The following is a 15,307-nucleotide window of genomic DNA, read 5'->3' as shown; positions in this document are numbered from 1 at the left end:
TCATTATCTCTGATGATTATGACACAGTGCTGATGATCATATTCCCGGAGTCGACGTGTCAACTTGAGTTACGAGACGAGGGAGATTACTCTGTCAAAACAACAGTGTTATGCAGATTGAGCTGTTTCTCTCTCTCTATCTCTCTTGATAGAACATCTTTACTGAGACAGGGAGACTGGGAGAGGGAGCTGTCCACCGTCAGACCATGTCTGTTTCTATGAGAGAAGAAGAGGCCCCTGTTCTACTTCAATGAGCTCTGCAGTCTGAGAGTGTGAGGGAGAGATGAAGTATCTTTATATTTACATAATGGGGAGAGATGTTTAGATTGAGTCTCCATCTGACAGCTGAGAGAAATCAATACTGTAGCTTCACCAGGAAGGGACAATAGGCCATGATAAAACATTCACTGTTTACCATCGATAGAGAACCACAGTAATCATACTGTAGTCAGTGTACTAGACATTCTTCTTCTGACACATTTTACAGAGAGGCAGATGATGCAGTTCATGCAAGTAAGAAAGATATCTGGTTCATGGACCGTTGCCGTTGGAAAAACCTGCAGACTCCTTGGACAAGGCGAGAAGGAGTTTCCTGTGGCCTGTGACATTCCCAAACCCATTTGGGAACAATTACACAGCAATGCCAGGAAAAACGACAACCTTCCTGCACTTTCCTTCCCTTGAAGATAAACTCCCAGCAGAAGAACTGATGTTATTAGTGGAATATGAAAATGAGGTGGAACCTGCCTGGGTGGTCAAGGTTAATATATGAAAACTGCGTTGAATTGATAAATTCACATTAGATAGAGCCGTCCCACTTTTTGTGTAGCATGTTTTGAGCAGTGGTGGGATATGTTGAACAGTGTTTGCCAGTGTTGGACTGTCTTAGTTGTTTTGGCCTGTATTGGGTAGTATATCACTGATATGGCTATTTGGTAGTGTCTGAGGTATGTCTGACTGTTTGGGCTGTTATAGTTATCCTTGGCCTAGTCTTTTAGGGTTCAGGGTTGGGCTGAACTGTTCTGACAACCTGAAAGACTAACTCAAAGAGGGAATGAGGGACAGAGAGGGGGAAAAGTAAATTGACCCAAAAAAGTAGTGATTTATTGTACTGATGGCTAAATAACCGAACATCATTTGGTGGTTCCCACATGTTGGTCTTGGTCTGGCCTGAGTCTTTGTCTAAGGAGGGCCAGTGGACCAGGAGAGCCTGGAGATGGTGGCTACTGTTTGGACAGCTGCTGCTGAGATGTGTTTTCATTAGTTTAGGCGCGCTCCGCCGTGACGACCTCATGCCAAAGTCACACTTTTAACCTTCAGGTAGAGACTGGGGTCAAATAGAGAGAAGAGTGTCACATACATTCAATTGCTGATTCACATCTACGGGTGCCAGTCCACAAAGAGACAGAATGGTTGGACTCCAAATATGTTTGTGCCATCATTCAGATACTAATGGAAAGATGTTTCCTTTAGTGCTTTGCCCTTTGAATTGTGGATACTGAGACCACAGAGTGCTATGTCTTATGGTAGATCTGTCTAGCTTCTCCTGAACCACAAATACTCCAATAGAATTTCACCTTAGTTGCCTTGTGATGAGGCCGACATATCTACTGTATGTCTCAGGACTGAACTAATCACTACTGTAGGCCCAGTAGCTTCCTTAACTCCATGCCATCATTGCCATGAACCATAACACAACTCCCTCAATTTAAAGGTATCCTATAACCACAAATAAAATTGCGTAAACAATCGAATCATAAAGAATCTAATCAACGGGATTTCTATTTCCTAATGGAGCCAAGGAATGCTTCTATAAGAGCCTTTTCTGTAAACAATTACAGGAAACTGTAACTTGGATCCTACAAGGGCCTCATTAAGAGTGAATCATGTTCTCTGATAGTGGTACTCGGGCAAAGGGCTGTTTGATTTGTGAGACCAACAAAGAGATGAAGATGTGGAAACATTTACTGTACCAATGGTGCTCTTAGCCACTTGGAAATGAGGCCTTTGACCCTACCCATTTATGTTGGCTGGGAGTAGCATAGAAAAGCTGAGGACACCATGCCATTCTATACCGGTTACTTCAAAGCGGGTGCATGGCTTTCTGTTAACCATTAAACTAATCGGTCTGTTAATAGGGGTTTGTACAAGTCTGTAGGATTCTACTCCCGTGCTGAAGCCAGAGCCAGCTGGCACTATGAGACGCTCAGTTCCCGTCACAGCAAATAACTGAATCGCTGATTCATGCTCCCAAAAAAGTTACATTTTAGAGCAAGGCTGGTATTGTCTTTACATAAAACTTTGGTTAAGGAGAGCATCAATGGCTGGTCCAAGGTCGACATGTGTTCATTTGGCTGCTAATAGCTGGCTAAAGGATAGGTTATACCAGCTCCAGCCAGCAGTGCCATCTGTTGGCAGGAGCTGCTAACCTGGGGACAAACAGCAGGGTGTGGGATGTTGGAGGCAGAAGTCTTTGCTGCTAACCTGGGGACAAACAGCAGGGTGTGGGATGTTGGAGGCAGAAGTCTTTGCTGCTAACCTGGGGACAAACAGCAGGGTGTGGGATGTTGGAGGCAGAAGTCTTTGCTGCTAACCTGGGGACAAACAGCAGGGTGTGGGATGTTGGAGGCAGAACTCTTTGCTGCTAACCTGGGGACAAACAGCAGGGTGTGGGATGTTGGAGGCAGAAGTCTTTGCTGCTAACCTGGGCACAAACAGCAGGGTGTGGGATGTTGGAGGCAGAACTCTTTGCTGCTAACCTGGGGACAAACAGCAGGGTGTGGGATGTTGGAGGCAGAAGTCTTTGCTGCTAACCTGGGGACAAACAGCAGGGTGTGGGATGTTGGAGGCAGAAGTCTTTGCTGCTAACCTGGGGACAAACAGCAGGGTGTGGGATGTTGGAGGCAGAAGTCTTTGCTGCTAACCTGGGGACAAACAGCAGGGTGTGGGATGTTGGAGGCAGAACTCTTTGCTGCTAACCTGGGGACAAACAGCAGGGTGTGGAATGTTAGAGGCAGAAGGAATGGCTTGACTGGACTGTTGGAGTTTTTTTTACAATCACTTTGGCACTGATTTCAGAACCTTGTGGTCATTTATCTAGACACAAAACTCACAATGGTCATAACTTGTAACACAGGCTGTCCAATGTGCAAAATATTGCATTGTGCATTCATATCTTTAAAGAAACCTTGCACTTGCAGAATCAGTGGTTCAAATAACTCATTTATCATGAAATACCATAGGAACATTCATTTAGATCACCCACACACAAGATACCGATAGTTTCACTGTGTAGTTGTTCGTTCAATCGTTAAATATTGTAGTACAAAATATGTGATATGTTTCATTATGTTACCACACGTAAATACATCACTGTAAAAAGACTAGTAGAGAGAATACTACAGACACAGTGGAATCACTGAACAAAATCTGAAATGTATTGATGACATACAGTAAAATCACAACAGGTTTCTTTGAATCAAAGCAAAAAAAGAAAAAAACTACAGTAAAACGTAATCTGCAGTGTTCCTCACCTGGCTTACTGTAAAAAGTAAAACAAAGAATTGATTACTGTACTTCTATACTTCCATCAACACTGTCTTGTGGATTTGGCCACAGGTTCTCATCCACATCACAATGGATGTTTTCCATTGATGTTTAGCCAAACATCTTGGAAAGAATCTTCGGGCAAGGCGAATCCAGGCCTGTGACACTGGTCTGCCGTGATGTCATTGCATGCGTCATCCATGGCCTGGAGAAGGGTGGCTTGTTTGTGTATACCTTTCACCTCCATGTGGAGAACAATTCCTAAATCGGGTTAAGGAAAGGAGAGTATGGGGGTAAGTACAGGGTGGTAAATTGTGGATGGGCCTGAAACCATGCTTGCAACATTTGAGCATTGTGGAACCTGACATTATCCCACACAATGACATAGGTCACACCATCAGCTCTACAGACCTGATTTAGCTCATCAAGGACGGTTACAAGGAGAGCAGCATTATATGATCTAATACGAGGTCTGTGTCCCAACACACCATCTTCTGATATAGCCGCACATATGGTGATGTTGGCCCCACATTGTCCAGGTACTTGGATGGTTGCCCGCTGGCCAATGAAATTCCAACCTCTCCTCCTTGTCTTGGCCCGGTTGAAGCCTGACTCATCCAAAAAGAGGAATTTGTGATGGTTTTCGGCAGCATCCAGCTCCATCACCCTCTAAAAAATTTTGGAAAGAGAATTACTGATTACAATGATGTAGAACTTTTTGGGTAATTTTTCACAACAGGTATCTTGAAACTGAACACAATCAGTCCTCAGTTGCTTGACTCTCTGCATTTCTTTCAGAAGGCACATGGTATAGCTGTTTGAGAGACACCTGGTGCCTTTTCAGCATGTGTACAATAGTCGGCAAACTTATGGCTTCCACATTGTTGAACATGTCGTCATTGTCTAAGATGTGCTGCTGAATTTCTGTAAGGCGAATATAATTTCTGGCCCGAACCAAATTGACCACAGCCCGCTATTGTTGATCAGTCAGAATTTTGCCTCTGCCTCCCCTATTTGGCCTAGTCTCAACTCTGCAGGGAAAATGACAGTAAGACTACATTTAGTCACATCACCTACTCTGTGGTACACATTGGCATGCAGTATACAGTCATTTGACAATTGAGAGTAGCCTAATGTTTAGTTCATGCTGAAGACTTACCGGTTCTCATTGCGGAAAGTCGTGATGATTGAGGCCACAGTTGATCTTCTGGGGTTTGGTTGAATCATTGTAGCTGCCTCTGTCATTGTCCTGCCATGATTTACGACATGGTCTACAGCTATTGCTCGGCTTTCATTGGACACTCTTTGCTGTTGCTGCCGCTGTCTTGGTCCGTGGCCTTGTTCTCTACCACGTTCCCCCACACCTCTCAAACGAGGCCCACGACCACCTCTCAGAACAGGGTGGTAAATTGGCCCATCCACAATTTACCCACGACCTGGATCACCTGCCGGCTCCATGTTATCGCTATGTTGTTGTAGCTGGATACCATCACGAACGAGTTGGCAGTATTGGAAAAGCAATTACAAGGGCCAGCATACATATTCACCGGCCACTTTATTAGGTACACCTGCATGTTAACGTAAAATAGCCTGCTTTTTCGAACAGCGAAACATGTGTCTGCCTGCAACTTCGTATGTAGAGTAGAGAGCTTAAGTTGTTCAACCAAACATTAGAACAGGGAATATGCGTAATCTAAGCAACTTTGACCGTGGTATGATTGTTGGTGCCACACGTGGTTCCAGCATCTCAGAAACAACTGCCCTCCTGGGATTTTTACGCACTACAGTCTCTAGAGTTTACAGAGAATGGTGGGATAAACAAAACACATTCAGTGAGGTGCACTTCTGTGGGCAAAAAAACCTTGTTAATGAGAGAGGTCAGAGGAAAATGTCCAGACTCATTCAAGCTAACAGAAAGGCCATACATGCTCAAATAACAGCTGTTTAAAACAGTGGTGTGCAGAAGGGCATCTCTTAACGTACAGATCCGTGAATAATTCAGGTTGTTGGGGAGGCAAAAGTGGGTCCTACCCAGTACTAGATAGGTGTACCTAATAAAGTGGCCGGTGAGTGTACAGTAATGTCAAATCTTAAAACATGGGACAATAGAAAGTGTCTGAAATAATGAAATATTACATCCATAGATAATGTAGTCCAATTGGTTCATGTTCCACGGTAATTGGTGTCAATGGATCTCGTTATCCTGAAACTTTCATGATCTAAACATGGAAGATTGTTTGTCAGTTTCCATAAAACTATGCATTGTTTTTTATTTCCATCGCTAACAAGCATCGGTCAATACTGAAGCCACTTTTTCAAAACTCTTCAGTCTGCATCTTGGCCAAACAGTTAATCTCACCTCCAAAACTCACTCAAACCACCAAAACACTTCATACATGTCTCAAAATAAGCTTGTTTGACTAACACTGGCAACAATTCTCAGTCAGAAAGCATGCATTGGCACTCATAACACACGGACCTTAAAAACATTAACAAGGAACGTAAAGGAACTTCTCTTTGAAATTTGAATGATTTTCCACATAAATCATTATTTCATTAGACTAAGAATGACACCTTTTATTGACTGTACTAAAGTATATGTAACAAGAATGAGTCAAATGCAGACATTTGCTTCAATAGCCTTTATTTTTTTTCTATATCTTTGCATGTAGAAATGTACATGTGAAAAATTAAAAGTTGAAACAAAATAACAATTCCTGAAATTCCAGGGCTGCAAAAATAATTACAACAAAAAACATGTAGAGTATAAATCACTTATAGGGTGAGGGTTCTAGTTCTCCTGCAAGTTGTCATTAACAGCACATCTTATGTCTTCTCTGGTGATGCATCTTGTGGATATCTTCTGGAATGTCTAGTCCAACCCTGGCAGTCTTCAGGAGAAGTGTCTCCACATCCCACATTCATGTCCAGTAAGGACATCTGGTCATGTGGATGGTGGTCATAAACCTTCCACCTCCACACAGAGGAAAACTCCTCTCTGGGGTTTAGGACGGGGGAGTATGGAGGCAGGAATAGTACTGACATCCTGGGATGTGCAGCAAACCAGTCTGACTGCAGCAGAGTGGTGGAATGCCACATTATCCCACACAACAACGAAGGTAAGGAAGTTCACTTGCCCCTCTCTCGTCTGCTGGCACAAGTCGATTACGCAGGTCATCCAGAAAAGAGCTTCTGTGTTGTAGGGGCCAATGAGTGATTTGTGTAACAGCAAACCATCATTGGACAGTGCTGGACATGTTGTGATGTTAGCTCCTCTGGCCTGGGACATCCACGGTTGCTCTCTGTCCCATCACATTGTGATGTTAGCTCCTCTGTCCTGGGACATCCACGGTTGCTCTCTGTCCAATCACATTTCTTCCCCTGCGGTGTGTTTTTACCAGATTGGATCCAGCTTCATCCACAAAGGTGAATGCATGTACAGTTTACCTGGCTTCCATCTCCATTACTCTAAAATACAGTACATCCACAGCACTTTACGTTATGCATAGCTGTGTATGTACCCCGTTTGGTTTTTGGACAGACATCTTACCTGGACATATTGATACCGGTGTTCTTTCACATGTTCATAGTTTCTCTCAAAAGGGAACAACTGCTTCATCCTTATTTAATGTTTCTCTAGGACTCTGGCAATTGTCATTGTGCTGACCGTATTCACATTCCCAAAAAATGATATTGTCTGCCATCACTCTGTCCTGAATTTCCCGCAGTTTTATTGCATTGTTGCCAATTACCATGTCAACAATGGCAATTTCCTGCGCATCTGTAACGATGTATGCTGAGTTGAGAAGCAGGTTCAGGGAATGAATACATTTCATTAATACATGAACAAACCAAGAAACAAACAGCCCCCCCGACATGAAACAGCAACAATGATGACAGGGGAAGAAACCAAAGGGAGGGACAGGTAATCAAGGAGGTGATGGATTCCAGGTGAGTGTCATTATGCACGTACCGTTGGTGACAGCTGTGCGCCCTAATGAGCAGCCTGGTGACCTAGAGGCCAGAGAGGGAGCACACGTGACACCCTCTGATAATATTCTGCCTCTCCCTCCAGTGGCAGGCAAAGATCCTACTGAAAAACACAAATCAATATATTTGAAAATGTCAGTACATGTAAAAATGTGAACATACTGTATTTTAATGTAATATGTAGTTCAATTATTATTGAAGGATGCACATCTCACCTGTTGTTTTGCCATAAAATTCGCACTATTGATGAAACTGTTGAACGCTGCAGATTTGGTTGCACCCTTAAACCGGCCTCTCTCAAAGAGAGACCATGGTTTACAACATGGTCAATAATTGTGGCCCTTGTCTCATCAGAGACCACCGCTCTTGTTCTTCCTCTCATGTGTCCTCCAAACATTTTCCCTGCCACTCTTCTTTCCCCACCAACCTGTCTTCCTTGATCCATGTTTACAAACTAAATCATTCCCGAAGCCGTCCTCTTTTTTCAGTTTGGTAACGAGACTAAAAACAGGACACTGGGGTAGGCTTTCAGCTGAAATTGCAATCAGCTGTTTTTGGAATGATTAAATATTCTGCTGAGATTTTCTATATGTTTCAATCTAGTTACTGGAGAAATGCACAACATTTGCCGTTGTTCTGTTTTGAATGTGTTTTTAACAGTTTGGAAACAGTGTGTTAGCATTTTAAAACATGTGCTGCAAATAAACTCAGCAAAAAAAGAAACATCCCTTTTTCAGGACCCTGTCTTTCAAAGATAACTCGTAAAAATCAAAATAACTTCACAGATCTTCATTGTAAAGGGTTTAAAGACTGTTTCCCATGCTTGTTCAATGAACCATAAACAATTAATGAACATACACCTGTGGAACGGTTGTTCAGACACTAACAGCTTACAGACGGTAGGCAATTAAGGTCACAGTTATGAAAACTTAGGACACAAAAGAGGCCTTTCTACTGACTCTGAAAAACACCAAAAGAAAGATGCCCAGGATCCCTGCTCATCAGCGTGAACGTGCCTTAGTCATGCTGCAAGGAGGCATTTAGGACTGCAGATGTGGCCAGGGCATTAAATTGTAATGTCCGTACTGTGAGACGCCTAAGACAGCGCTACAGGGAGACAGGACGGACAGCTGATCATTCCCGCAGTGGCAGACCACGTTTTTCAACACCTGCACATCTTTGAAAGACAGGGTCCTGAAAAAGGGACGTTTCTTTTTTTGCTGAGTTTATTTGCAGCACATGTTTTAAAATACAATTGTATTTTTTCACAACTGCCACCAGTTTGACCCCCAAATATTTACAACAAAGACATATTGACATAGTAAAATAAAAAAAAGTGTGTGTAAAATAAACAAAAGGTATTTTATCCGAATATCACACCTGCGGGACAGGTGCAGGATAGCAACAAGAACTGCCCGAGTTACACCAGGAACGCACAATCCCTCCATCAGTGCTCAGACTGTCCGCAATAGGCTGAGAGAAGCTTGACTGAGGACTTGTAGGCCTGTTGTAAAGCAGGTCCTCACCAGACATCACCGGCAACAATCCTATGGGCACAAACCCTCCATCGCTGGACCAGACAGGACTGGCAAAAAGTGCTCTTCACTGACGAGTCACAGTTTTGTTTCACCAGGGGTGATGGTCGGATTTGTGTTTATCGTCGAAGGAATGAGCATTACACCGAAGCCTGTACACTGGAGCGAGATCGATTTGGAGGTGGAGGGTCCATCATGGTCTGAGGCGGTGTGTCACAGCATCTTCAGACTGAGCTTGTTGTCATTGCAGGTAATCTCAACGCTGTGCGTTACACGGAAGACATCCTCCTCCCTCATGTGGTACCCTTCCTGCAGGCTCATCCTGACATGACCCTCCAGCATGACAATGCCCCCAGCCATACTGTTCATTCTGTGCATGAGTTCCTGCAAGACAGGAATGTCAGTGTTCTGCCATGGCCAGCGACGAGCCCGGATCTCAATCCCATTGAGCACATCTGGGACCTGTTGGATCGGAGGGTGAGGGCTAGGGCCATTCCCCCCAGAAATGTCTGGGAACTTGCAGGTTCCTTGGTGGAAGAGTGGGGTAACATCTCACAGCCATAACTGGCAAATCTGGTGCAGTACATGAGGAGGAGATGTACAGCAGTACTTAATGCAGCTGGTGGTCACACCAGATACTGACTGTTACTTTTGAACCCCCCTTTGTTCAGGGACACATTATTCAATTTCTGTTAGTCACATGTCTGTGGCACTTGTTCAGTTTGTCTCAGTTGTTTGATCTTGTTATGTTCATACAAATATTTACACATGTTAAGTTTGCTGAAAATAAACCAAGTTGACAGTGAGAAGACGTTTATTTTTTTGCTGAGTATACAGTTGAAGTCAGAAGTTTACATGCACTTAGGTTGGAGTCATTAAAACTTGTTTTTCAACCACTCCTCAAATTTCTTGTTAACAAACTATAGTTTTGGCAAGTCGGTTAAGGACATCTACTTTGTGCATGACGCAAGTCATTTTTCCAACAATTGTTTACAGACAGATTATTTCACTTACAATTCACTGTATCACAATTCCATTGGGTCAGAAGTTAACATACATTAAGTTCACTGTGCCTTTAAACAGCTTGGAAATTTCCAGAAAATGATGTCATGGCTTTAGAAGCTACTACAGTTTTTCTCAGTCGCTTTGGTGCATTTTTCACATCATCCCTAACATGTGCAAAATAATAAGTGCATTTTTCACATCATCCCTAACATGTGCAAAATAATAAGTGCATTTCTCAGAACAATTTGTACAAACTGCAATATACAATAGATGTATTTCTAAAGCTAGTCAGTCACTAAAAATCCTTAGTACATCTCTCAAAAGTAAATATTCATGCCAATGATCATGTCAGTGTCATCAGAATGATAAGTCATTGAGTCATTGTTCACAAACAAGGTCGTCAAAATGTTTAGGCATGTTGTCAATGTAACTGTGTACTTTGACAGTATTACCTGATGTAAACTTAGGCTACAGTTTGGATGACAGTTGCTGTATTGAAAATGCACAAGGCTGCACTTCTATGGCATATATCAATTTCAACAGTATTATTTACATATTACTGTATGTGGGTTATTGATTGAAAGAGACTGGACAACCCAAGGGGCACAAAGGGAAAAAAACTAAATTAGAAAGAAACACAGAAAACCACCCCTAAGGCACAACTTTGACCGCAGCACTGTTGTGCTGTCTCTACACATCCAGACGTTCCTGTCTGTCGGCCCACATATTCTTATCCACATCACATAGGATATTTTCCCTTCCAATGCAACGTGGAAAGAATCTTTTGGAATGCCTTATCCATCCTCTGCAGGCGTCTACTGTGATGTCCTCACATGCTGCATCCATTGCAGCCAGCAGGGTCATCTGTGTGTGTGGCTGACGATCGTACACCTTCCACCTCCATGCTGAAAAATAACTCCTGAATTGGGTTAAGGAATGGTGAATAAGTTGGGAGGAATTCTATGAGCAACCTCGGGTGGGTCACAAACCATTGCCTTATAATGTTTGATCGATGGAAACTCACATTGTCACAAATGACCACATACTTTGGCAAATCCTCTCTAAACAGACCCCTCTCATCATCAGGGATGAGAGCCCTGTAGAGAGTCTCTAAAAAGTTGAGTAGATGCTGGGTGTTGTATGGCCCTATAAGGGGGATATGGGTTAGGACACCATGCTCCGAAATAGCAGCACACATGGTGATATTTCCTCCCCGTTGGCCTGGCAAATCCACAGTAGCTCTGTGACCGATGATATTCCGATATATTCCGACCCCGCCTTCTGCATTTGGTCAGGTTGAAGCCAGCCTCATCCACGTATACAAAGTTGTGAGAGGGTTCACTTGATTCCAACTCCATTATACGCTATATCCCAGAACACACAGTTGAATTTGTTTTGGTAAGGAAGAGTGACATAAAATGCACATATATTGCATGTTCCTTCCACAGTAATGGAAATGTGTGCAGTTTATGCTTACTGTACTATGTATCACTATAAAATGTTGCTGTAAAGTAGTTACATAGATATATGTTTTACCTGTACATACTGGTACCGTAGCTCCTTAATTCTGTCCTCATTCCTTTGAATGGTACACGGTACAGCTGTTTCATACTCATCTGGTTTCATTGCAGCACCCTGTCGATGGTTGAGATGCTAACCGTATGGATGTTTTCAAAGACATCGTTGTCTTCTATAATGGTCCTTTGTATTTCCCTGAGTCTCATGGCATTGTTTGCTAGGACCATGGTGCAAATAGCCTCCTCTTGTTGAGGTGTGAAAAAGCGTCCTCTGCCACCGGTTTGAGGTAATCTTGCAGTCCTATGTGGGGGAAAATGCAGTGATGCATCGCACACTTTCACATAGACGAAAACTATGCGAACACACATTTTACTGTAAAACATACAGGTGGGTGCATGTAAGGTGCAGTATGTATCTGTATAGAGTATATCTCTGTATGCTGTGAAATACAAGTGGACTACTGTAATATGAAGCATTGTAGGAAGTATACAGTATACTGCTTATATACAGTAACAGTGCACTGTACATTGGTGGACATACCTGTTCTCTCTTCAAAACGTTTGAACTATTGAGGACACGGTTGATCTCCCAATATTCGGCTGCACCCTTCGACCCACCTCAGCCATTGTAAGGCCATGATTGACAACATGGTCTACAATAGTGGCCCTTATCTCATCAGATATGCGCCTATGTCCTCTTCTGCCTCGTCCTCTGTTTTGCCTTCCACCACGCATCCTTGCTCCTCTTCTTCCTCCTCTTGGCTGTTGACCCTGTTCGTTTCCTGGTCCGTCCATTATTGGAAAATTGCAACTCTGTGTTGTGGTCTGTCTATATATGCTTGCCAATTGATTCTTCATGAGATGCACCTTTGAGCAATTTAGACAACTGGTTGATTGTTGGTTGAACTAACACTTGCACCTGCACGATTCATCAATTCACGTTTTTGTACAAAAGGTCTAATAGAAATGTGTAAAACTATGCTTGACAGTTTCTGACAAATAGTTCAATAATTTTGCATGTAATGGCTTATGCAAGGAACTAATGCCTAGATGTTTTGAGGGGTGAGATTATTCAACTATATTTTGATCAACATGACATGAGCAATTGATAATGTGGAAAAAAGCTGACACTTGTACATTATCAATTTGTTTGACATCATGGGAAAATCAAAAGAAAACAGCCAAGACCTCAGCAAAAAAAAAATGTAGACCTCCACATGTCTGGTTCAACCTTGGGAGCAATTTCCAAACGCCTGAAGGTACCACGTTCATCTGTACAATCAATAGTATGCAAGTATAAACACCATGGGACCATGCAGCCGTCATACCGCTCAAGAAGGAGACGCGTTCTGTCTCCTAGAGATTAATATACTTTGGTGCGAAAAGTGCAAATCAATCCCAGAACAACAGCAAAGGACTTTGTGAAGATGCTGGAGGAAACAGGTTCAAAAGTATCTATATCCACAGTAAAACGAGTCCTATATCGATGTAACCTGAAAGGCTGCTCAGCAAGGAAGGCGGCACTGCTCCAAAACCGCCATAAAAAAGACAGAATACGGTTTGCAACTGCACATGGGGACAAAGATTGTACTTTTTGGAGAAATGTCCTCTGATCTGATGAAACAAAAATAGAACTGTTTGGCCGTGATGACCATCGTTATGTTTGGAGGAAAAAGGGTGAGGCTTGCAAGCCGAAGAACACCATCCCAACCATGAAGCAGGGGAGTGGCAGCATCATGTTGTGGGGGTGCTTTGCTGCAGGTGGGACTGATCATGAGGGAGGAAAATTATGCAGATATGTTGAAGCAACATCTCAAGACATCAGTCAGGAAGTTAAAGCTTGGTCGCAAATGGGTCTTCCAAATGGACAATGACCCCAAGCATACTTCCAAAGTTGTGGCAAAATGGCTTAAGGACAACAAAGTCAAGGTATTGGAGTGGCCATCACAAAGCCCTGACCTCAGTATTATAGAAAATTTGTGGGCAGAACTGAAAAAGCACGTGTGAGTAGGGAGGCTTACACACCTGACTCCGTTACACCAGCTCTTTCAGGAGGAATGGGCCAAAATTCACCCAACTTATTGTGGGATGCTCGTGGAAGGCTACCTGAAAAGTTTGACCCAAGTTAAACAATTTAAAGGCAATGCTACCAAATACTAATTGAGTGTATGTGAACTTCTGACCCACTGGGAATGTGATGAAAGAAATAAAAGCTGAAATAAATCATTCTCTCAACTATTATTCTGGCATTTCACATTCTTAAAATAACGTGGTGATCCTAACTGACCTAAGACAGGGAATTGTTAAAACTGAGTTTAAATGTATTTGGCTAAGTTGTATGTAAACTTCCAACTTCAACTGTATATACTGTAGTTTTGCAGGTGGTGGAGTATGAATGAGAAAAGAGTTAATGGATTTCAGAGAATGTGGTCATTGAAAGCATTTTGTGTGAGAGCAATGAAAAATAATTCACAGTTTGGTCCACATACACTTCTGTTTCGCTGACCGTGTGAAGAGTTTTGACAATGTGACTTCAGTTTTGACCAATGCATGTTAGCAATTGACAAAAACTGTAAGAGTAATGCAACAGTTGCTTATCATTTTGAGCAGTTGTATCAATTGATAGATCATTGAAACGAAGTGAATAGACAGTCATCTCAGATGTAATGTGTGAATTGCATTTTGAAATGGAAATTATTTGATGTTAAGTTGTGCTGTTTCGAACAGGTGATTTTAGTTCAATGAACAAATTATCTTAGCTTTGTGTGCATTGTATCCAAGCAATTGGAAAAAGTGTTCGAGTTTAGAAAAATTAGCATTTTGACCATCGGTCATTTGAAAAATGACATCAAGGTTCTGAAATTTGTGCCAAAGTGATTACAGTAAAAAACTGTAATAGGGACTTGTGGCGTGTGTGTGCGCATGGGTGTGTGTGTGTGTGTGTGTGTGTGTGTGTGTGTGTGTGTGTGTGTGTGTGTGCGTGCGTGCCTGCGTGCGCATGTTCATGTGTGTGTGTGCCTGTGTCTGTGTGTGTAGTCATCAACGTTCCCTCAAACTTTACTCGGAGAGCAATATTGACCTGCTGGACAGACCCATCAAGCCTTAAGCCATAAGATTGATCTAGACTCCAGGTCACAGTGTGCTGTGGAGAACAGCCTTGAATGTTAAAGCTGTGCTATTGTCCATCTCCCCAGAAGCCCTGGGTTTATTAGCAGGAGGAAGCTAAAGTCATTTGTTCAGGGGATGGGCCAATTTAGTTCTGTTCAGAACTGTGGGTTCATCAAGGGAAGCAAGGTTGTTTGGATGGTGAGTGTCTTGCCATGTCTGTATTTATAGGCCGTGTCCATGTTCATTCCACTATAACTAACTCTCTCTCTGCCTCTCAGGTGGACCTGTGGCAGCCCAACAGTGCCTCTCTGATCCGACACAACGCCACCGTGGACGTGCATGTGAGACGGAACAACACGCGAGGGCTTCGTGCATGCCTCCAGAAGGAACACATAGATTTTAAGTAAGGGCTTTGAGACTACCCCCCCCCCCCCCGACTCACCGCTCCCCATTTCATATTTTCTCCCATCAATCATCACAATCAACATTAAAATTATGGAGTTTATCTACTCTATACCTCTCTCTCTCTCTCTCTCTCTCTCTCTCTCTCTCTCTCTCTCTCCTTCTTTCTTAGTCTCTCTCGCTCTCTCACTTTCTCTTTCTCTTT

At 42.9% G+C, this 15,307-nt stretch overlaps 1 protein-coding gene and 1 pseudogene across 1 annotated transcript in view; one reads left to right on the top strand and one right to left on the bottom strand.

Annotated features, from left to right (window-relative positions):
* LOC110490931 (carboxypeptidase A6-like) overlaps nucleotides 1–15,307 on the top strand; it is a 44,313-nt gene that overhangs the window by 12,335 nt on the left and 16,671 nt on the right. Inside the window, exon 3 of the mRNA XM_036943874.2 lies at nucleotides 14,979–15,103. Coding sequence (XP_036799769.1) covers nucleotides 14,979–15,103 — 125 coding nt within the window. The remainder of the gene's footprint in view (nucleotides 1–14,978; nucleotides 15,104–15,307) is intronic.
* LOC149977406 (uncharacterized) lies at nucleotides 3,997–4,943 on the bottom strand (annotated as a pseudogene).

This window comes from Oncorhynchus mykiss, chromosome 15 (assembly GCF_057628025.1).
Source record: "Oncorhynchus mykiss isolate SJ-2025 chromosome 15, ASM5762802v1, whole genome shotgun sequence".
Classification (NCBI taxonomy): Eukaryota; Metazoa; Chordata; class Actinopteri; order Salmoniformes; family Salmonidae; genus Oncorhynchus; species Oncorhynchus mykiss.
Note: the sequence above shows the minus strand (reverse complement) of the source record. Positions and strands in the feature narration are given on the sequence as shown.